Source organism: Molossus molossus, unplaced genomic scaffold (assembly GCF_014108415.1).
Source record: "Molossus molossus isolate mMolMol1 unplaced genomic scaffold, mMolMol1.p scaffold_m16_p_5, whole genome shotgun sequence".
NCBI classification, from domain to species: domain Eukaryota; kingdom Metazoa; phylum Chordata; class Mammalia; order Chiroptera; family Molossidae; genus Molossus; species Molossus molossus.
In genome coordinates this window covers 72,333,205-72,357,731 of record NW_023425388.1, presented here as the reverse complement: position 1 = coordinate 72,357,731, position 24,527 = coordinate 72,333,205, and the positions used below count along the sequence as shown (strand labels likewise).

The following is a 24,527-nucleotide window of genomic DNA, read 5'->3' as shown; positions in this document are numbered from 1 at the left end:
CAAAAGATAACAAGTGTTGGTGAGGATGTGGAGAAAAGGGAACGCTTGTGCACTGCTGATGGGAATATAAATTGGTATAGACACTATGAAACACAGTACAGCAAGTCCTCAAAAAATTAAAAATAGAACTACCATATGATCCAGCAATCCCACTTCTGGGTATATAGCCAAAGAAAATGAAAATAGGACCCCAAAGAGATATCTGCAGTCCCATATTGATTGCAGCATTATTCACAATTGCCAAAGTATGGAAACAACCTAAGTGTCTGTCAAAGGATGAATAAAGATGTGAGATAGATATAGATAGATGATAGATAGATCGATAGATCGATAGACAGACATATACAATGATATATTATCCAGCCATGAGAAAAAAGGCAATCCTGCCATTTGTGACAATGTGGATGAAACTGAGGGTATTCATGTTAAGTGAGATTAAGTGAGACAGAGAAAGACAAAAATGTATCACTTATATGTGGAATCTAAAAAAGCCTAACTCACAGAAACAAAGTAGAATGGTGGTTAACAGGGGCTGGGAGTAAGAGAAATGGAAGATGGTAAAAGGGTAAAGTCATCTAGAAATAAGATGAATAATTTCTAAAGATCTAATGCACAGCATGGTGATTATAGCTAATAATATTGTATTATATATTCCAAAGTTGCTAAGTGAATAGATCTTAAATGTTCTCACTACAGAAAAGAAATGGCAATTATGTGATGTGATGGAGGTATTAGATAATGCTATGGTGATCATTTGCACATATAAATGTATCAAATCAACAAGCTGTGCACCTTAAACTTACACAATATCACATGTCAACGATATCTCAATAAAGCTAGAAAAAAATGACCCTGGAGCCCTGGCCAGTTTGGCTCAGCGGTTAGAGCGTCGGCCTGCGGTCCGGAGAGACCCGGGTTCGGTTCCCGCTAAGGGCACGTACTTCGGTTGCAGTTTGTCCCCGGCCCTGGCTGGTCGCGCGGGTGGCAGCCACTCGATGTGTCCCTTCACGTCGATGTTTCTCTCTCTCTCTCCCTTCCTCTCTCTCCCTCCCACTCTATCTGTACAAAAAAAAAAATGGAAAAATATCCTCGGGTGAGGATAAAAAAAAAAAAAAAAAAAATGACCCTGGAAAAAAGAAATGTGTAGATATTTATGCCATGTATACATACCTGTCTGCACTCACATTAGACTGGGATTTTAGAGAATTATCCAATTCATTCTCACTTTCTTCGGACTGGCTGTTAATAGTTTCTTCTTCATCATCATCTACTTCATTAAGAGCCTTTCTCAACACAAAAATAAGAATAACAACACAAGTTGGTTATACATACACTCATCCTTCCTTCCTTTTTGTCATAACTGAAGAGGAGTCCCTTTTTCTAAGGTCTCTCCACGTTTTACAACTCAAACCCTCTCACCTCCTCTACTCTATCAATTGCCCCTTCTCTCTCCTGCATCTTCACTCCCTCTCTGTACTGACTTCAGCTCATCCACATTTACATGTGAGTCTCTCCCATCTTGTCCTCGCCCCATACCTTCTCCTCATGCTACTACCCATCTTCTCTCTTTCTCTACCAAAATTCTAGAAAGTTGTCCCCCACTTCTCATTCATGCCCTGCCACTTTGCTTCCGTTGTACCACTCGACTCAGAATGCTCTCCGCAGGGTCCGCATCAGCATACTGGTTCCTAAATCCAATAGGTATTTTTCAGTCTTGACTTTCCCTGATTTCTCTGACACATTAGACATTAATGACCACTCATTTCTCCCCTTCAAAATCTTCTTGATATCATCTTCCTTCTGGGTTTTTCTTCTATTGTTCTAGCTGTTCCTTTCCAATCTCCTTTATTGGTTCTTCTTTTTCTATCCCTCTTATATATGACTCAAGATCCTTCTTTTGGACCTTTATTCTCCTTTTATCGGACTCATTTTCTGAATGATTGTATTTAATTTCAAAGCTGCAATTATAAGTCAAATGCTATTAATTTCCAAATCTCTATTTTCACCCAGATTTCTTGAGCCCTAGACATTTATATACAACTGCCTAAATGCCTAAAAGATAGCCCTGGTAAAACATCCTACATACACATACTCAACGTGTCTAAAACTGATCACCCACCTAAGCCTCTCCTATCATTCCTACTATATTACCTAAGGCCACAAACAGCATCATCATCTACTCAGATGCTCAAGCCAGCATCTGGGAATTATTTTTCTTTCTCATCTGTCACATCCAATCAACCACCCAATCCTGTCAGTTCTACCCCTTTTTACTCTCTCAATCTACCCTGCCACTACCCCTCTTCCCCTCTATCTTCCCTACTGCCACTGCTTTGGGTCAGGTCCTCACCACTTCTCACTAAGATCCCAGTGTAGGTTTCTTTTTTTTCTTTCCTCACCCGAGGATATTTTGCCATTTTTTTGTACAGATAGAGTGGGAGGGAGAGAGAGGAAGGGGGAGAGAGAGAGAAACATCGACGTGAAGGGACACATCGAGTGGCTGCCACCCGCACGACCAACCAGGGCCGGGGACAAACTGCAACCGAAGTACGTGCCCTTAGCGGGAATCGAACCTGGGTCTCTCTGGACCACAGGCCGACGCTCTAACCGCTGAGCCAAACTGGCCAGGGCCCAGTCTAGGTTTCTAACCAGATCCTCTTGCCAGTCTTGTCCCTCTCAATCCATCTTCCGCACTACAGTCAATTTCATGACTCCATTCTCATGTTCCTTAGCCTTTCATAACCTAGCTTCTCCCTGTCTTTCTAACCTCAGCTCTTGCCACTTCCCCACCACCATGAGGGAGACCACTATTACCTGAAAGCCAATATTTTAATAAGTGCCAAAATAGAAGTGGTTTTTACCTAGGGATATAACTAATGGGTTTTGGCTATTTAAAACATATGTAACATTTATTTAATTGCCTTTGTAATAAACAGTATACTTAACAAGTTTTTAATTATCTTGGACCTTGCAATTCCTCTAATTGATGATTCTCCTTTTTTCATAGAAGAGTGAACACATAACTAGGAAATTGCATTAAACAGATACTGAGTCCTAATCATTCATAAGAAGTTTTATTTTAGTGTTAAGTTCTTCATGGGCTTTTAAACAATGTTTACTATCTCAAAATTCTAAACACTTAATTAATTAAGAGTTCTAATTAGGTTAGGATACAGCTAGTTATTGTTTTACTGCTATATCATAGTTTTCCCATGTAACTAGTCAATAAACGCCAGTTTCCTGAGTAGCTACTTTTTAAACATACTAATACAACTGAAGAAATTAACATTTAATGAAGAACTACTACTTAGTGTTATGCTAGGAACTTTACAAACATCTCAGCAGATCCTCATAACAACCATAGCAGGTATATTCTATTTCCATTTAACAAAAGACACTCTTAGCCAACTCAGACACCTTAAGAAATCAACTCAAGATCAAACACCTAGTAGGTAGCAGAATATGAACCCAGATCCATCCGACTCCAGAGTGGAAGTGGAAAGCCTCCTTGCTGTTTCCATACTGGCAGATGGTGGCCGCAGTCTTATGGAGCCAGGTAGCCTAGATTTGAATGTCATCTCTGACACTAACTAACTATGTGGTCTTGGACAAATCACTTAAGTTTTCTGAATCTCAGGTTTTTTTTGTCTACTAAATGAGGGTAATAGTGCCTACCTCGTAGGTAAGTACTCAATGTGTTAGCTATCCAGTCCTATCTTGTTTAGTACAAACACTACTCACAGAAAGTGCAATATGATTAAGAACAATTCTAGCAACCAAAACTTGGTATCTGTTGATATCTAAGCTTTTGAAATGTTTACCGCAATGCCTACATCAACTTAAATTTAATTTCAGCATGAGCATTTGAGCTGTAAGCAGAGCACACTACCTGAGGCTCCACAACAGATCCACCAAGGATGGCCTGGGTGACGGGGTCTTGATTTACTACAATGGGACCTTGACAGGAATCTGGAGCCACTGTTACATTCGGAAAACCTGCAGAAAGAAAACGCCGTGATGGTTTTGTTTCATTTAATTAAAGTGATTTCACAAGCACTATACACTGCCATAGGTTCGTAGCATATGAAAAACTTTAATAGTAGCAGCTCACCCCTATACAGTACTTACCACATGCCGGGCACAGTTCTAAATGCTTTTAAATATATTAAATCATTTTACCCTCACAAAATCTTATGAGGTTGTTACTATTATTATTTTACAGATCAGTAAACTGAAACTCAGAGACCTGAAGCAGCTGGCCCAGAGTCACACCTACAAGTGGCTGAGCCAGGACTCAAACCTTAAAATAAAAACTAAAACTAATTATCTCTTTTTAGGGATCAAAATTAAAAATGGGTTATATATACATTATGAACAATACTGTGTATCTGAAAAGGAGGGAAGTTTCTTTCAGAGAGAGACTTAAGTTGCTTTGGATTTCAAATTAAGTTTTACAAATTTACATATAAATAGATACTTCATTTATATGGTAATTTAATAATAATAAACTAAAAATCAAGTCATATTTTAAATCATAAAATCTTGTACATTGCACCATAAAATATTTTAGTAAATAATAATACTTTACTTTCCTTAGCTGAGTAATTTGTAATAGTTAAGATTCTCGGGGCCTCGGACAGTTTTGCTCAGCGGTTAGAGCATCGGCCTGAGGTCCAGAGAGACCAGGGTTCGGTTCCCACTAAGGGCACGTACCTCGGTTGCAGTTTGTCCCCGGCCCTGGTTGGGTCATGTGGGTAGCAACCATTCGATGTGTCTCTTTCACATCGATGTTTCTCTCTCTCTCTCTCTACCACTCTCTCCCTCCCTATCTATCTGAAAAAATGGAAAAATGTCCTCGGATAGGTGAGGATAAAAAAAAAAAAAGATTCTCGGTGACAAGCAAACAAGTTATAATGAATGTATGCCTAATAACTCCACCACTCTAGAATATTTATAATACAAATAATGCCTGAAAAAAATATTTTAAATTCAATATTTTAAATTCTTCCAAATAACTATTTGTGGCCATGGTTAATGAGAAAAAGAAGTTTTGTTTGAATTGAATACTTTACCTGTGCGCCTACGAGGAAAATCAACAAACAGATCTTTGGCTGCAGCCATCAAATGATCAGATTTTTCCAATGCATCCTGCATCTGGTATTGATCAGAAAGAATCTATACACGTATTAATGATAAATATCATTATTGAGAAAAAATATATATAGCTACCAAATCACAAAGGAAAAGTCCATATAAAGGCATGAAGCATAAAAATAACCATAGGTCACTACCTTACTAAAATTCTTCAGTGGTGATATCCTCTAGTACCAGTAGATGGGGCTATTACAATTATTAGTGGATTTCAAATGCTTGGTGTAATCCTGAGAAATAGACTATTAAATTGTGATCCAATACACGCACATAAATGTACATATGTAACAAAACAAAAGTTTTATTTAACCTTAGTCTTTGAAACCAATTTGATATTTTCTTTTTAGTTTCTGTTCTACTTTTTAGAATGAGGGTTGTAATCCACTAATTTGATTTCACAGTCCATTAAAAAGTTGTGACCCACAGTTTGAAAAACATTAATTAAAGATAAAATCTTTGCCCTGGCCAGTTTCCTCAGTGGTTAGCATGTCAGCCTGTGGACAGAAGATTTGTGGATTCGATTCCCCATCAAGGGCAGGTTCAATCCCCAGCCCCAGTCGGGGTCATGTGGGAGGCAGCCAATTGAGAAGTTTCTCTCACACTGATGTTTCTCTCTCTCTCCCTCCCTCCCTTCTGCTCCATGTAAAAATTAATGGAAAAATATCATCAGGTGAGGATAAACAAACAAAAAAGATAAGAATCTTTGAGCCATAAACTCAAAAGTGTAAATCTCTGAGCCATAAACTCAGGTTTCAACCAATAAAGTGATTTCATAACCCACAACTTAAAAATTATGATGTGAAATATAAGTGTCAGAGCATTAAACAAACATGTACTTGTTCTTTCTGTACTTATAAACAATTCAGGTTTTCATCCTGGAGAAATGAGAACTTTAAAAATACCATGACAGCCCTGGCCAGTTTGGCTAAGCGGTTAGAGCATCGGCCTGTGGTCCAGAGAGACCCGGGTTCAGTTCCCACTAAGGACACATACCTCAGTTGCAGTTTGTCCCCGGCCCTGGTTGGGTCATGTGGGTGGCAACCACTCGATGTGTCCCTTTCACATAGATGTTTCTCTCTCTCTCTCTCTCTCCCTCCCACTCTATCTGAACAAAAAATGGAAAAAAAAATATCCTCAGGTGAGGATAAAAAAATAAATAAATAAATAAAAATAAAAATACCATTACAGTAGTGCCACATAATTGCAAGCAAGGATGCAGGCTTGTTAAGTAAAAGCAAGTCAACTCTACCCATTACCATCAGAGGCCATTCTTAAGTTAAAAGGAATCTCAAAATTGGAAATTATTCAGTTTCCACCACTGGCTCAAATCAATAGAACATCTAGTAACAAATGCTCTTATCAGACTGTCTCTAGACCATGAACACAAGTACATAATATGACCTCGGTTACTGTTTTAGGACACAGAAAAAAATACCATGAGTCACATTCTTTCTTTTTTCCCTTCTTCCCCTGCTATGGCCAAGAAGGTTGACTGGCTCAGCTGGTACAAATAAAGTCCTGAATTTGTTCTTTCCACACAGAGTAAACTTAGGAGTGGTATAAGACAAACAACACATTTTGAGCCAAAACATTGAGACCTTAGGCCAAGTCAAAAGATACTAAGCAAAATCTGACCGGTTTAACCTTAGTTTCTTGATGTGTCAAGGAAGATATTGAGGCAGGATAGTAAGAAGCTGAGAAAATTTCCAGGCAACTGAAATGGGGAAACTGAGACAAGATAATTAAACAAGGCCAAACAATTTGAACAATTTATAGCCAGCTAGTGAATCGCAAGACCTTATCTTCTCTAACCAAGGACATTTGAAAACAAATGGTTTCTACTGCTCCTCCCTGACCAGAGAATAAATAGCTTAAATCACCCTGGTTGGGGTGAGAGGACAGAGACCCAATTAATGCCATTTGTGCCAGCCAAACCCAAGGACGGATGAAGTCGGAGGAACAAATAACAAAAAAACCGATTAGAGCCAGTGAGACCCAAGATAAAAGTAAAGCAGTGAAGCCAACCAAAGAAGAATCCCAAACTCCCCTGTATGCTCATTTTGATGCATCAGCATATTAAAACACACATGAAAGACTGAAGAAGAGTCTGCTGAAACCCTCCCCTGAGATTCTTGCCCACAAAACAGAGATAAAACCCTCAAGACAAAGGACACCAAGATATCCTTACTTCCCAGCAAGCTGAGAGCGGCCGCCTTGGCTCACTTCCTTCCTATAACGTTTCTGGGGAGCCATAGCAGAGCACCACGTGGGCTCTTCCTATTGCTTCTTCTACCCTAAGTCCTTCCTTTGTTTCACTGCCCCCAGCTTTAATAAACGTACTCTCAAAATCACTTGGATTCGTGTTCTGAAATCTTTCCCACACAAAGTCAAGAACCCACACGCTACAGGCCAGCCTGAAGCAGACCCGCTCTGGGCCTGATCCTTGTCTGGTATGAATATGACCACCTCCCCCGCCCCACAGGGATGTTACAAAGATGTGGACACAATGAAAACCTGTATACCACTCTAGAAAGATTTGAGAAGGTTGTTACAACTTAAATTATATTATCACATGCACTAAATTTCTATTGGTATGTGCATTTAGAACTTAGGAAAGGGAGTAAATGTATCGCACATATATTAGAAAAAGTACATAAAGAATATTTCTACCCTGGCCCGCTGGTTTAGCTCAGTAGTTGAGCATCGACCCATGCACCAAAAGGTCACTGGTTCAATTCCTAGTCAGGGCACGTGCCCAGATTGTGGGCCAAATCCCCAGTGGGGGTCCTGGATGAGGCAGCCAATTAATGTTCTCTCTCATTGATGTTTCTTTCTCTCTCTCCCTCTCCCTTCCTCTCTATCTAAAATCAATAAAGAAAAAAAAGAAAAAGAAAAAAAGACTATTTCCATCCTGGCCAGGTTTCTCAGTGGTTAGAGCACTGACTCACAGACCAGAGAGTCATGGGTTCAATTCCTGGTCAAGGGCATGTACGTACCACCATTGCAGGTTTAATTCCCAGCCCCAGGTGGGGTCATGTGGGAAGCAAGTAATCGATGTGTCTCTCTCACATCAATGTTTCTCTCTCTCCTTCCCACTCTATCTAAAAAAAATCAATGGAAAAATATCCTCAGGTAAGGATTAAAAAAAATAAGAATATTTTCTGAGACTTCAGGTCAGGATGGCGGCGTAGGTAAACACGATATCGCGTCCTCCCACAATCACATCAAAGTTACAACTAAACTACAGAACAACCATCATTCAAAACCGCCTGAAATCAAGCTGAATGGAAGTCCTACAACTAAGGAATTAAAGCAGCAGCCACATCCAGACTGGTAGGAGGGGCGGAGGCAGAGGGGCTGGTCCCTCACCCACGTGTGGCGGATAAAAATCAGAAGGACACCTCGGCTGGGAAGGTCCTTCCTAAGGACTGAGGGGTCCCCGTCCCACACCAGGTGCCCCGCTCAGGGTTCCAGTGCCAGGAAGAGAAGTCCCCATAACTTCTGGCTGGAAAAACCAACGGAAACTGAGGCTCAGGGAGGCTGAAGCAGCTGGAGCCCCAGGCAGCTCCTTAAAGGGCCCCCGGACGGACTTATCGGACTCTCTCCCTCTAAGCTCGGAGGGGAGGCAGCTCCAGGGGCACCAGAGACACACAGGGAAGAACTGAGCTGTTTGGCACTGGAGCGAGGGCTGGAGAGGGGGCTTTCTCGGGGACAAACATGCTGTAAGAGGCCTTTGTTCCTTTGGTGAGCCCTTCCCTGGAGCGGCAGACAGTCGCCATATCTGGGACTACAGCAACCTGGCTCACACTGGTAGCCCCGCCCTGCTGACTCCCTGAGGCCCCGCCCCACCCTGCCCCACAGAACTTTCAAGCCCACCCAAGCTGTTGCCACTTGCTTAACCATAGGATTGGCCTGTCTTGGATCCTGCTTCAGGTTTTCCTAAATTCTTTCAAACGAGCAGAGCCCCATACCTCTCATTAAGTAATACACTGAAACAAACACAGGGAGGCAGCCAAAATGCGGATACAAAGAAACAGGTCCCAAATGAAAGAACAGAACAAAACCCCAATAAAAGAACTAAGCGAAAGGGAGATAAGCAACCTAACAGATACTGAGTTCAAAATACTGCTTATAAGGATGCTCAATGAACTTAGTGAGAACCTCCGTGAACTTAGGGAGGGCCTCAAGAGCATAAAAAAGGACCAGTTAGAAATCATGGATACACAGTTAGAATTGAAGGTGGCATTAACTGAAATAAAGAATAATTTACACAGCTTCAATAATAGAGTATGTAAATCCAAGGAGCAAACCATCGATTTGGAATATAAGAAAGCAAAAAATACCCAATCAGAACAGCAAAAAGAAAAAAGAATCCAAAAAAATGAGGAGAGTGTAAAGAGCCTCTGGGACAACTTCAAGCATGCCAACATTCGCATCTTTGGGGTGCCGGAAGGAGAAGAGAGAGAACAAGAAATCGAAAACCTGTCTGAAACAATAATGGCAGAAAACTTTCCTAACTTGGTGAAGGAAACAGACATACAAGTCCAGGAAGCACAGAGAGTCCCAAACAAGATGAACCCCAAGAGGCCCACACCAAGACACATCATCATCAAAATGCAAAAGGTTCAAGACAAAGAGAGAATCTTAAAAGCAGCAAGAGAAAGGCAGCTAGTTACCTACAAGGGAGTTCCCATTAGGCTGTCAGCCGATTTCTCAAAAGAAACTTTGCAGGCCAGAAGGGAGTAGCAAGAAATATTCAGAGTGATGAAAACCAAGAACCTACAACCACAATTACTCTATCCTGCAAAGCTATCATTTAGAATCGATGGCCATATAAAGACTTTCCCAGACAAGAAAAAGTTAAAGGAGTTCATCACTACCAAACCGTTATTATATGAAATGATGAAGGGTCTTTTTGAAGAAAAAGATAAAATGTATGAACAAACAAAATGGCAATGAATACATATCTATCGACAATGGAATCTACAAACAAAATGAACAGGTAGAACAGAAACATCCTCATAGATACAGAGAACATTTTGTTGGTTGCCAATTGGGAGGGGGGTTGGGGGAATGGGTGAAAAAGGTGAAGGAATTAAGAAGCACAAATTCATTGCTAGACTGACAAACCTCAAAGGGAAAGGGGTTGGGGGGGTGGGAAGAAATAAACCAAAGAAACTATATGCATAACCAATGGACACAGACAATAGTGTGGGAAAAGGTGGGAGGGGGGCGGGAGTGGGGAGGAGGGGGTCAATGGGGGAAAAATGTGGAACATCTGTAATACATTTTACATCCAACAATAAAGATTTGAAGAAAAAAAAGAATATTTCCTAATAGCAGTTTTAAGAATTTACTATCATTTATAAAACATTTATGAACTCTTATCAAAATAAAGAGATATAATTGACAGAAGCAGATTATCAAAGAGTAATTTTTACCACATCTATTATCATGAGGTCTCCAGGAAAGCCATCAACCTGCTGCCCTCTGCTAGTCTCTGCCCAGGTTCCTTGGGCAGATGAGCTAAGTGTCCAGAGATCAGTATATTGATTTTCCTTGCTCTTTCTAGATTTCTTTATCACTCCTCTCTGATAAAACTCATCCTCTTGATAGGCAAATCAATCTCTGAGAGCCCATCTGTATATACAGGGGTGGGCAAAGGTAGGTTTACAGTTATAAGTACACAGAGTTTATCCTTGTATTATTATTTATTAATCATATGATTCTTCATAAGAACTGTAAACCTAATACATTTTACATCCAACAATAAAGATTTGGGGGAAAAAATTAATTAAAAAATAAATAAATAAAATAAAATGAATACACTGGATAGTAAAAGAAAAAAAAGATCTTTATAAAAACATTATCAGAAAATTCTCATTCTAGCACTTCTGTTCTCTGATAATAAAACCCAGACAGTATTGGAAAATTACAAAGAGATTTGGGAAGTTATTATACCTTTGGAATTTATAAAATCTCTATCGAAGCCTCCCTCTCTCTGATTTGGATTTGAAACATTACCTTCTTGATTCCCATGACACGAGTGCATCACACAGAGAATGAATCTAAGATTATATTGGCCAAAGACCTTTTCTCTTAATTTGAATTAATCTAGGATACCAGCTCCTGGGGGATGGCTCTAATACATAATGATTAAACCTAGGTGGACATGCCCAAGGAGGCTTCTTCCTTTGGTCCCAGGACATCCCATAATAGAGACGTTATAAACTTAACAACATTGAAATAATGGATAAGTGTATCTTTTGATTCAGCAATTCCACTTTTAAGCATTTATCCTACAAATATGCATATACCCAAAAACATATTCAAGAATATTCATTATGTTATTTATACTGGCAGGGCTGGAAACAATCTGTAGGTGGCAGACATTGCTACTTATCTATTAATATCTTTTCTTTCCATTTTCCCTTTAATAGCAGAACTCGCAAGTTTTAGCTAAGTACATATCTAGATTTCCAATCATTCTTGCAGGTGATGGTCATGTGATGAATTTCTGGCCAATGGAATATAAGCCAGAACTTCTGGGTAATATATAAAAGGAGTAGCATGCACTCTCTTTCCTGCTTCCCGCTGGCGGGGATATAGCTGAAGGAAACTGAAATAGCCATTCTGCACTCGGAGATGGAAGTCATGTAATGAAGGACATGTAAAATTCAGGCAGAGGCCCCTATCAAACTACCATTTATTTCTGAACAGTTTAATGAGAGAAACTGATTTCTAGTTTGTTTAAACCACTCTATTTTGGGATCTTTTGTTTTTCAAGAAGCTTAAAATAAGCATACTGTAACACACAATCTAAATGTCCACCAACAAAGCACTGGATAAATACATTGTGGTACATCTGTACACTAGCTGGCCATGAAAAAGAGAAGGTAGATTTTTCAAGACCGACATGGAATAACCTCCAAGGTATAATACCTAAATCCCACTAAGAGCAGATATTCTCAACCCTGGCAACACATTAAAATTATATAGAAACTGTCTAAAAACTACCTACTATACTCAGCAGATATTCTGATATACTAAATCAGTATAGATACTATACTATCAGTATAGACAGATACTTAGATATAGTTATTTTTTTAATGGAAGTTCTCAACCCTAACAGGTTCTAATGTGAGTCGGGAACACCAGACTAGAGCCTGAGGATGTGGCACTACAGAAAGAAAGCAGAGAAACTTCACTCAGCCTCTCTCACCATTCTGCCTTCAACCCCTACTTCTACCACATCTAGGAAAAAAAGAAAAGAAAATTCAGGACATGAGCAGGAGCAACTAGGGAGGAGAAACAAAAGCCCAGAGCCACCTCAAAGGGGCTGGCTTTTTTCCTGGCCAGATGTGTATTCTTGGGCCTCTAAGAATTACCAAACAACACTGAAATGTGACTTGTCCAAATCACCAAAAGATACTTATCTGTAAAGAATCAGTCTCTCTTAATCTACTGTTCTTTTTATAAATTCATGTAAACATTTATTTGGGAGATGTAATTCTTCCTGATGATTTATAAGATCAAGACTTCTGTAATTCCTCAAAAGACAGAGTGTGATTTAAAGCTGCAGCAAAAGGTCACCCAGACAGCCAAGAGCCATAAGCTTCAACACCAAACAAGAAGCAACACTACAAACAAAACACATTTCTTTTACTATGATTTCAGCCCAAGTAAAAGAATTGTTTGCTATAGTTTCCAATTATTTCCCATATTGTTTATTCTGATACATCTGATTACTTATACAAACACCCTACATCTGGCAAAAAATCCAAAGACAGTGGCTTACTAACTAGCTTGTTGAACAAGCACACAACCTTTTTTGCAAAGTAATCTCACAGCACTGTGTGTGAATTGTGAAAAATAATGACAGCAGCTTATATATACTATAAGGCACTAATTATTTGCCAAGGTCTGTGCTGATAATAATACGATCTCATAACAATATGATCAGACAAGTGGTGTTATTCCCATTTTAAAGATGAGAACATATAGGCTGAGAAGGTACTCATTTGACTATGATTCTCACTGGACAGTCTGTTGTAGAGCCGACTGTCACTGCTGCTTTCTTCAAAGTCCACGTGTAGATCATGGCATAAGGATGCAATAACTCCTAGAGTCTCTCCAGTGTGAATCAAATGTGGGGGGGGAAAGGGAGACCTATTTATCTCTTTCTTTTCTTTCTAAGTCTAAGATATTGCAATTTAGCATTACCTCCTTCATGATAGATAATCTCCTTTTCTCAAGATTAGAAATTTCTGGTTTCTGCTTCTTCCATTTTCTCTTCAAAGCTTTTTCTTGGAGTTCCCAGTGTACTAATGCTCTATTCTTCGATTTATGTATTTCATGGCGGCGGATCTATACAGAAAAAAAGCATATAAAAGAGTGCTTCAAGAACAAAGAAGTTGCCTGTTCAGATGGTAGGACCACCTAATATATTTCATCTTTTTCATTTTTTTATGATTCAACATATGTATACTTATATATATTCACAATTAAAATTTTCACAGTCTTCTCTATATAGAACTACTAGACCTAGCTAAAAGATAAAACAAAAAAAAATATTAATTTCTACTTCCTTTGTATAAGACTATCCAATAAACTAGTGTTTTTCAAACTGCATGCCAGGACTCATTTTATGGGTGGTAAAAATCAATTAGTGGGTCAAAACCAACATATTTTAAATAAAATAGAATACAGAATAGAAAATATTAAGACATATTGTACATAATAATTATTTTGTTGAACTTTTCAGTTATATGTACATGTATAATTACACACAATATAAAAGGCACAAAACCCACTGAGTCATCTTAGGCAAAGACACACCCATTTCATGATACTTACACAACACTACCAAGAACTAAGAATGCGGTATTTCGATAGCCCTGCTACAACTGCATGTGGAATGGGTCACTGGAGATGCAGAACTCCAGGGATGTGGAATTCCTGAAGCAGAAGCAGAGCTATTGAGCCACAGCTTAAGAGTTAGAGAGCAGGAGTTCACTGAGGTGGCTAAGGAATGAAAGTGGTATGGGCTTGACAAGTACTCCAGTCTTTAGAACAATAAATGTGACCAAACCAGTATGGCATCTGATCAACTGTACTGCTGGGTTTTCACAGTGTAAATAAGAAATCAGTTCATTAAGAGACTAACAACCAAATACTATGTTAGATTCTGATTCTCAAAAACCAAACGAAGATGACATTTTTAAGACAACCAAGGAAATTTGAATATGGACTGGGAATTAGGTAATGCCAAAAAAAATTATTACTTTTATGAGGTGTGAAAATGGCATTGTGGTTATATAAGCAAGTGTCTACATTTGTAAAAATACAAACTAAATATACAGGCACAATATGACATGTTCTCTGGGACTTGCTTTAAAATACTTCAGCAAAGTTAGAAAAGAATATGATAAATGAAATCAGTGTGTGGAAATTTTAAGAATATTAGATCTTGGCGAACAGTGTATAGGAGCTCTTTATAATTTTATCTGCACATTTACATGATTTTGAAATTTTTAATAATAAAAATAATTTTTAGTTAATCAAGCATCATTATTATCCTCAGTGAACATTTAATGAGCTACCAAGATTAAGATTCCTAGGTCCAGAAAGATATATAAGATATGGTTCCTATCCCTCAAAAGTACTAATGATCTGCCCAGGGAAATTGGGTATATACAAAGATCAATGATATGCATTAGATAGCATATACTCAATGCCTTATGTAGATAGTAAGTACAACAGTTCTGAAGAGATAGCAAATGTTGGGCAGTGTCAAAAAGTAAAACTTCAAACTTACTACAAAGCTATAATAATCAAGAGAGTGTGGTACTGGCATAAAGATAAGACATATAGATCACTGAAATAGAACTGAGAGTCCAGACTAAGCCCTTACATTATGGACAACTGATTTTCAACAAGATTGCCCAAATTCAATGAGGAGAAAACAGTCTTTTTCACAAATGGTGCTCTTGGAAAACTGTATACCTATTTGCAAAAGAAAGAGGCTGGACCTTTACCTCACTCTATATACAAAATTTAACTCAAAATGGATCAAACACCTAAACATAGAGCTAAAACTATAAAACTCTTAAAATAAAACATAATAGTGATTTCCAGAGGGAAAGGGGCTGGGGCAGGTAGAAGAGAGTAAAGGGGAGATAAATGGTAACGGAAGGAGACTTGACTTTGGGTGGTAAACACACAATACAATATACAAATGATGTATTACAGAATTTTACACTTGAAACCTATATAATTGTATTAACCAATGTCACCCCAATAAATTCAATAAAAGTTTTTTAAAAACAATGTAAAAAAGGAAAACAGGAGTAAATCTTTGTGAACTTTGGGTTAGATAATAGTTTCTTAGAAATAACATTAAAAACACAAGTGACAAAAGAAAAATTAGACACACTGAACTCCATCAAAATTAAAAACTTTTGGCCCTGGCCAGTTTGGCTCAGCGGTTAGAGCGTCAGCCTGCGGTCCGGAGAGACCCGGGTTCAGTTCCCGCTAAGGGCACGTACTTCGGTTGCAGTTTGTCCCCGGCCCTGGTTGGTCGTGTGGGTGGCAGCCACTCGATGTGTCCCTTCACATCGATGTTTCTCTCTCCCTCTCCCTTCCTCTATCTCCCTCCCACTCTATCTGTACAAAAAATGGAAAAATATCCTCGGGTGAGGATAAAAAAAAAATAAAAAATAAATAAAAAAAAAACAAATTAAAAACTTTTGTGCTTCAACGAACATTATCAAGAAAGTGAAAATACAACCAAAAGAATGAGGAAAAAAATATTTGAAATTATTTATCTCATAAGAGATTTATATATAGAATATATATATATATATATATATTAAATCTTACAACTCAACAATAAAAACACAAATAATTTGCCCTGGTCGGTTTGGCTCAGCGGTTAGAGCATCCGCCTGCGGTCCGGAGAGACCCGGGTTCAGTTCCCGCTAAGGGCATGTACCTCGGTTGCAGTTTGTCCCCGGCCCTGGTTGGTCGTGTGGGTGGCAGCCACTAGATGTGTCCCTTTCACATCGATGTTTCCCTCTCTCTCTCTTCCTCTCTCTCCCTCCCACTCTGTACAAAAAATGGAAAAATGTCCTCGGGTGAGGATAAAAAAAAAACACACAAATAATTCAATTTTAAAATGACTAAAATATTTGAATAGACATTCCTTCAGAGATACTATGGCCAATAATGACCAATAAGCATATGAAAAGGTGTTCATTGTTCAACATCAGTAGTCATTAGGGAAATGCAAACAAAACCCACAATGAGATTCCACTTTATACCCACTAGGAGGACAAAAACCAAAACAACGACAACAAGTGTTAACAAGTGATGTAAAGAAATTGGAACCCTCATATAGTGAGAATGTAAATGTTAAAGCCACTTTAGAAAACAGTTTGGCAGTTCCATAGGAAGTTAATTAATAAAGATCTCATAGGACATAGCAATTCCACTTCCAAGTATATACCCAAGAGAACTGAGAACATATATTCACACAGAAACTTGTACACAAACATTCACAGCAGCATTACTTATAATGGTCAAAAAGTAAAAACAATCCAAATATCCAGAACAGGCAAATCCATAGAAACATAAAGTAGATTAATTGTTGCCAAGGAATTGGTGAGAAGGGGTTGGGGAGCACATAAGAAGTGACTGTTAATGGGTACAGAGTTTCTTTTGGGGGGTGATGAAAATGTTCTATAATTAGCTAAGTAAAATAAGCCAGTCACAGAAAGACAAGTACCATATGATTTCACTCATATATGGAATTTAAAGAACCGAACTACTAAGCAAAATAGAGACAGATTCATAGATAATGAAAAGGCAGACAGCTGTGGTGTGTGGCGGGGGTGGGGGAGGGATGAGCAAAAAAAGAAAAAGAGAGACAACTCATGGACATGGACAACAGTGTGGTAATTGCTGATTGCGGAGGGTGGGTATGGAAGTGGAAGAGGACATAGACAGGATAAATGGTGATGGAAAAAATAAACTAAGAAAAGTAATAATGGTTGCATAACTCTGCGAATATACTAAAAAAATCAATAAACTATACACTTCAAGAGAGTGGATTTTATGGTATGTGAATTATATCTCATTAAAGTTCTTTTAAAAAACAACAACTATATATAGTAGAAACTTTAAAAAGTAAGACTTGGCCTAGCTGGTGTGGCTCAGTAGTTGACCACCGACCCATGCACCAAGAGGTTGCTGGTTTGATTCCCAGTCAGGGCACATGCCCAAGTTGTGGGCCCAATCCCCAGTGGGGGGCATGCAGGAGGCTGCCAATCGATGTTCTCTCTCATCGATGTTTCTATTTCTCTCTCCCTCTTCCTTCTCTCTCTAAAATCAATGAAGACAAAATTTTTTAAAAAAGAAAGAGGAGCCATTAAAAAGAAAAGTAAGACTTGAACTAGGATAACGAGGCAAAGTAAAATTTGGACAAGTAGAGAAGAAAAGTAAGGGAACTGTTCCAAATAAGGAAAAGAGCTGGCATTGGGGTTCAAATATGGAAATGTGCATGGCCTGTTCAAAGACTAAATTACTACATTGACTAGACCGGTATATTTTGCCACGTCCTCTTCCAACCATATTGTCTGACCAAGTCCGGATATGGAGAAGAAAGCTTCAAGGAATGCACCTTCTAGGAAGAGGACATAGTATGGGGGTGGGATTAATCGGTATTACGGGAATTATAATATTGGGAATTATTATCCTACTATATGACTAACCTGGGAATAATAAACAAGGTATCTGAAATCATGCCTCTTCAATTAAATTCTGAAGAAACTCCAGCTTCCCCTAAAACAGTCACCACTGCATGTCCAGAATGTCTTAATAATTTACTAATTCAATTAGGTCAGAAATTTTCCCCTGAAAGTCCCTAACAATTCATGGATGAATTGTGACAGGTAAAACTAATGGAGGCACCTTATACTCCTGTGCCTCCTCCCCAGATAGAAAGAATATTTCAAGAAAATTTTTAAAAAATTATATCGACCCCTATCCACTGCTCAAGAGTTTCCTTATACAGCTTATTGGATAAAAGGAAAACTATGGTACCCACCTAGAGGGGCTAGAAGTATACAAAGGATTCCTGACCCTCCCTTGCCCTTTACAGGAGCATATAATGAAAATAGAATAAAAACAGTTAACAAAGATGGACTACATGTTCCTTATGCAAGCTTGCCTTCATGGAATGTTTGGCACACCAAGGTCCCCTTGGTGTTTATGCACAAAGGAACAAAAGAAATCTTAATCATCGCAATTGAATAGGTTTTATAAGAAATGTTGTCCTGAGTTAGTTAGGGAGGTAAATCAAAAACTAGCTGATCTAAAAACCCAGAACTAGATTTTAAATAAAGGTCAACTATTAATCTCAGACAAAGGGCCTATAGAAAACTCTGTCTCACCTTACAGGTTACTCTACTCCCTTCTTTGTATCTATAAACACAAAAAGTTATAAATTAATTCTGATAAAAATGAAACATCCTGGTACTATAGAATGAAACTCCCTACTTCTTTAATCTCAAATGTTAAACTCATGCCAAAAAAAAAAAAATATATATATATATATGTATATATAAGCACATAGAAACTTGCAATAAATCAGAACAGTGTCACACTTCCTCTGAGTCGTGTAGTCATCTGTCTCCCAGCGCCGACGCCTTACCACCTTCGGGACCCCCTGGATCCTGCTGCAGCTGGACTGCGGCAATTTTTGTACAGGGAAGTAATAGTATATAATGAAGAAGATCTCCATAGATAGGAAAAGATGATAGATGTAGACAGGGCAATACTGGATTTGAACTGTAAATCAAACCTATCTAGTGAAATTCTAATATATGCAAATTGCTTTTCTTATGTAAATTCAGGAAGTCCAGGAGAAATGCTTTCTTATTTTATATAGACATAAACAAGATTAAATATAACAACTTCCAGGAAGTACCTCTGGCTTCTATTCTTAAGGTTAGAAACCAAGTATCAAATAAAATACTGAATAAATCTTAACTTTTGATATTAAACTTACCAGATCTTCAGGAGTTGCCCGATGAACTGTTAGATCACTCACAGTATTCTGCAAAAAAGATGAACTTTCTTTAAAGAAAAAAAAGGTTTCTAATAAAATATTAATATTTATTGGATTTTATAAAATAAGATTTTAAAGTTTATTCACTTTCTTTGGATAATTTTCTTACAGGGAAAAAATCTCTTTAGACTAGGCTGAAAAAACTATTTGAAATCAGTTTTAGTTTCTTTTTTATGACACTGATTTTCCTTTTTTTCTTTTAGATGCCAGATGGATCTCAGTTCAAAGACTATTTCATTTAAGCATGCTACTATTCAAGAAATCTTTCTTTGAAAAGTTAAGGGGTTTTGATCATCGCATTTTAACAAGATAAAATTTCTATTTTACATCAAAATAAAATTATTGTATATTTTGACATAATATATAAAATAAATGTATTTATTTAAATTGAAATAAAATTCTAGTTTTGTTATTGAAACTTCTTTCCATATTTTTCTCGCATTTGTCAGAAAGTTCTCTCATGCCTATTAACAGATATTCTTTTGTGTGTCTTTAGGTGTGAGTATGTACTGGATTTTAATGGCTGAAAATTAATTCAAATTCCTGGCACCAAAAAATCTTTCTTTCCAGGAACCAGTATTCTCAATTTAAATATTAATACAGATTGCTTTTAGGTGTCTTGTAGAAAATAACAAACTATTAAGTATCTTACAGAAAATAAGGACTAACTTCACCAAGTAGGTATACATTATATTAAAACAATGAATAAAACAGGGTAGTGTATAATTCAAATAAGCACAAGCTAAAGCTGTAGTTTTCAAACTATATTCCATGGAATAAGGCACTTGCAAAGATTTTTTAAAGATTAACTGGGATCACTATAGAGAGGTTCAATTTGTGACCATGCAAACACCATAAGCATGGAACCTATCATAACAAGAGACAAAGTTTGTATAATTCCATAAAATGTGAAAACAATCACTTAAGTAAAAAGGCACAAAACCAACCCAGCAGGGTGACCACATTGCACAACTCGGGGAGGTACCGTTAATACCGGAGTCTCTGTAAACAGCACCCCCAAGGAATCCTGCAGCGCACAGCCTGGCCGGCTCTACAGCAGTCCTGCAATTTGGGCCTTTCCAAAATGACTTCAACCATTTTGTTATACAGATTTGTAAGGCAGGAAATAAAACAGGTTGGAATTTTACTCATAAGAAAAATATAGAGAACTGAGTCTGCTGAAATAGCTGTGGATGTATTCAAAGACTTACCTTTTGGGCCATAGTTTATATTTAGCTCAAGGTTTTTCTATGCTAAAATTATTATTCCTTTCGTATTGATTTAGAAAAGTACAAGATACAACTATAAGATCATAAGAATTGTTTAATACTCATAACAGAATTCAGGCATATAAGTGATATATGCTTGGAATTAGTACTCATGGAAGAAAATATTATTTCATTAACACTACTGCCGCTTAAAACAATTTTCTTTTAAACTGCCTTTAAATCTAATTTACAAGCCATTTCAAAAACATCTCACTGTTTTTATCAAAACGGTATGATTCAGTTGATCTCTCCTCTTTCATTTAATATTCACTCCAAATAACTTACAAGTTCAGTCTACCTTCAAAAAACATATTTTTCCAGCACTGGAGATAATAAAAATTAAATGAGAAAGGTTTTGATGCAATTTCAAATGATGGGTTTCAATTATGTTTTCAGTCATAGCAGTATATCAAAATAAAAACTGAACTTCCCAAAGTAACCACTCTGAAGGGGACAATACTTATGTTACCGTGTGCATTTTTTCCCCTTTCATCAGTTTCATTACCTTAGAATCACACCCTTGTAAAAAATATTTTATAGTCAGTCAGATGGCAACAAAGCAATGTGAACACAGAAATCTTTCTGTCCTTCTTCCAAAGGCCATCAGTTTACCCAGGATAACTAGCTAAGACGGTTCGTCACAACCCAGAAGACTCCAAGTCTAAAAGAATCCCTGAGTTCCAAACTAGTCCCTGACTAGCTACTCTCCACAACAGAAAGCAAAGACATCTGTCTCATGGTCCATCCAAACCCAAGTACCAGACTGTAAAAAAATAAAAATCCCTGCCCTGGCCGGTTTGGCTCAGCGGTTGAAGCGTCGGCCTGTGGACTAGAGAGTTCCGGGTTCGGTTCCCGCTAGGGGCACGTACCAAACAAACAAACAAACAAACAAATAAATAAATAAATAAATAAATAAAAATCCCCTTGGTAACACCAGGCATTATTCAGGATAGGAGCCATGGATCATGTCCCAGGTACTTGAGACTTGTCTTTTATTTTAAGAGAACCTTTGTGCTGCAAGTGACCTGCCTCTGGAGGTCAGCAAACAATTTGAGAGATAAGAGAGCAAGAATCACCCACTTTTTCAACCAAAAATGCCACTCACGTGATTATGGCATCACTGGTTGCTATGGGAAAATCTAAAAAACTACCCAAAAAAATCCGACATCAGTGACACAGTGAACTCTCAAAGTGGAGGTAAGGGTACTTTTTAAAAACACACTCCCCAACTCCTTAAGATTACAGTTCTTCAGAAGAAGTAGAGGGTACAGCCTTGACTCCTGTATTCTAAAAAAAGCTCCCCGAAGGATTCTGCTCTTCCCTCTGAGACCCAGTATGTAACCTGCTCAGAAACGCATTCCACCCCATCATATGCTGAGCCCCATTCAGAGCACTGTTCTGAGAGACGAGGTAGAGCCAGATCAGCACACCTGTTCCTCCAGAGTAATGTTACACTGCTTCTTCTCCCGCCTCCACTTACATCCCATTCTTGCTTCACTGCCGTTTTCTTCTTCTTCACTTTCGGTGCCTTCCTTGCTCCTCCCCGGGGGCTGAAACGGTTCACTCTGACAAATGACATCTAGGAGCAATAATTGTATCAAATTTTTCTCTTAATTGTATGTTTTCTTTATCTTTATTGTTGAAAGTATTACAGATGTCCCTCCTTTTTTCCCCCATTGACACCCTCCTCCCTACCTCCTCCCCTTCACTGCATTGTTGTCTGTGTCCATTGGTTATGCATATATGCATATAAATTCTTTGGTTAATCTCTTCCTGCCCACCCCACCCCACTTCCCTCTGAGGTTTGTCAGTCTGTTCTCTACTTCCATGTCTCTGGATCTATTTTGCTCGTCAGCTTATTTTGTTCATAGATTCCACAAAGAAGTGAGATCATTTGATACTTGTATTTTCAAATTTTTAAAATATAAGAAAAGCTAGTAATTAAGCATCGCCGGGGGAGGAGGGGTCTAGGAAAATTAATTTAAAACATGAGAATAAAAATGTAAGCATAATAAAAGGAACAGTCTACCATAATACTTGGTTCTTTTACTTTACAACTAATAGAAAAGTGATAGTTAACTATGATAAAGGAGTTTCAAAGCAATAATTTATGTATATATGCTTTATTTTTAAAAACTCTAGGAATGCAGATACTGTGACCTAAAGCAGAGTACTGGGATAGTAGTCACAAGGTTTGTCATCAGTTATATAAATTCACAACTAATAAAGAAAATGTCAGTCACATGCTAATAGTATAAATGTAAGAGGAGGAGGGCACAGAGAGAGGGAGTTATTTTTTAAGCACTCTAACACTCAAATCACTATTAGATACATTCACATTTATTGTAAATAAAGTTGGCTAAATGTCAGAGAACAAAAGAGTTACAATACCATTTCTAGTATATTTTTCACATAATACTACATGAGAGTGATTATTGATACTAAACTAGAATTTGGAAATGGCCAACATTTGTTTAGCACTCTTAAAATAGCAATGCTAAGGACACTGGACTAAACATAATACAAAATTTTAAAAAGACTCATAATCCTTAACACTGGGAGATATATATATATACATATATCTTTTAAAAAACAGCACAACTCCTATTTTAGAAATTCTTTATACGTCTAAATAATTACAGCACTTTCCACCTGATCCCCTTACTCCAAGTGATCCTAAAACAAAGACTCTAATATTTTCCTTAAGGATATTTTTCAAATATTATTTAGTCTACTAATAAAGGTGCCTAAATGCAAGTATTTCTCAAGAGTCCTCTTTGCTTTCTGTCTACTCTTATCAATCACATTCACTCTTCGAACATGGTATTGAATTTCAGGGTTTACAATCCAGCAAAGAGATAAATCACATACAACTTAGAAAATAACATTTAAGTTTTATGATGGTGCTGGTGATGATGGTGATCATGATGACAGTGATGGTGGTAATGATGGCAACAGCTAATACATATTGAGTGCTTTCTACAAACCAGGTAGTGTTCTAAGCTCTTCCCACATACCATCTCCTTTAATACTCACAATAATCCCATGAAGTATTTACTATTTATTACTCATTTTAAAGATGAGAAAACTAAGGGACAAAGAGTTAACCAACTATGAAAATGACATAGTAAGTGCTACAGCCATAAATAGCATTTTAAAGATATGGAGTGAAATAGAAGTCCAAACAATCCCTTATATTTATGATCAGTTTATATTCAACAAAGGTGCCAAGAAACAATTCAATGAGGAAAAGAACCATCTTTTTAATAAATAGTGCTGGAACAACTGTAAATCTTTGTAAAAAAAAAACACAACAACAATGAAGTAGGATCTATACCTCACAACATATATAAAAAGTACTTAAAATGGAACACAGACTTAAATGTATGAGCTAAAAGTACAAAACACCTATAAGAAAACATAAATGCAAATCTTCATGAACCTTGGGTTAAGGAATGGTTTCTTAGATTAGACACTAAAATAACAAGCAACCAAGAAAAACATAAATAGGACTACATCAAAATTAAAAACTTTGTGTTTCAAAGGACATCATCAAGAAAGTGAAAATACAACCAAAAGAATGGGAGAAAATATTTGCAAATCATATATCTCATAAGGAACACGTACCCAGAATATATAAAGAACTCTCAAAACTCAACAATAAAAACAAAAATAATCCATTTTTTAAATGGCTAAGATATTTTTTAAACATCTCCGAAGAAGATATTACATGGTCAATATGCACATGAAAAGATGTTCAGCATAGCCCTGGCCGGTGTGGCTCAGCGGTTAGAGTGTCGGCCTGCGGTCCCGAGAGACCCGGGTTCGATTCCCGCTAAGGGCATGTACCTCGGTTGCAGTTTGTCCCCGGCCCAGGTTGGTCGTGCGGGTGGCAGCCACTCGATGTGTCCCTTTCACATCGATGTTTCTCTCTCTCTTCCTCTCTCTCCCCCTCCCACTCTACCTGAACAAAAAATAGA

At 37.7% G+C, this 24,527-nt stretch overlaps 1 protein-coding gene across 3 annotated transcripts in view; it reads right to left on the bottom strand.

The window, feature by feature from the left end:
* SPICE1 (spindle and centriole associated protein 1) overlaps positions 1–22,147 on the bottom strand; it is a 55,871-nt gene extending 33,724 nt beyond the window's left edge. For 2 of the 3 annotated variants that reach the window (XM_036243494.1, XM_036243497.1), the window contains exons 1-6: positions 22,028–22,147; positions 19,220–19,267; positions 13,375–13,518; positions 5,073–5,175; positions 3,890–3,996; positions 1,171–1,283 (exon numbers count right to left, since the gene is read on the bottom strand). In XM_036243494.1, the coding sequence (XP_036099387.1) occupies positions 1,171–1,283; positions 3,890–3,996; positions 5,073–5,175; positions 13,375–13,518; positions 19,220–19,267; positions 22,028–22,126 (614 nt within the window). In that variant the 5' untranslated portion in view covers positions 22,127–22,147. The remainder of the gene's footprint in view (positions 1–1,170; positions 1,284–3,889; positions 3,997–5,072; positions 5,176–13,374; positions 13,519–19,219; positions 19,268–22,027) is intronic. The other variant, XM_036243496.1, reaches the window with a different exon arrangement.
* Positions 22,148–24,527: the final 2,380 nt, after the last annotated feature.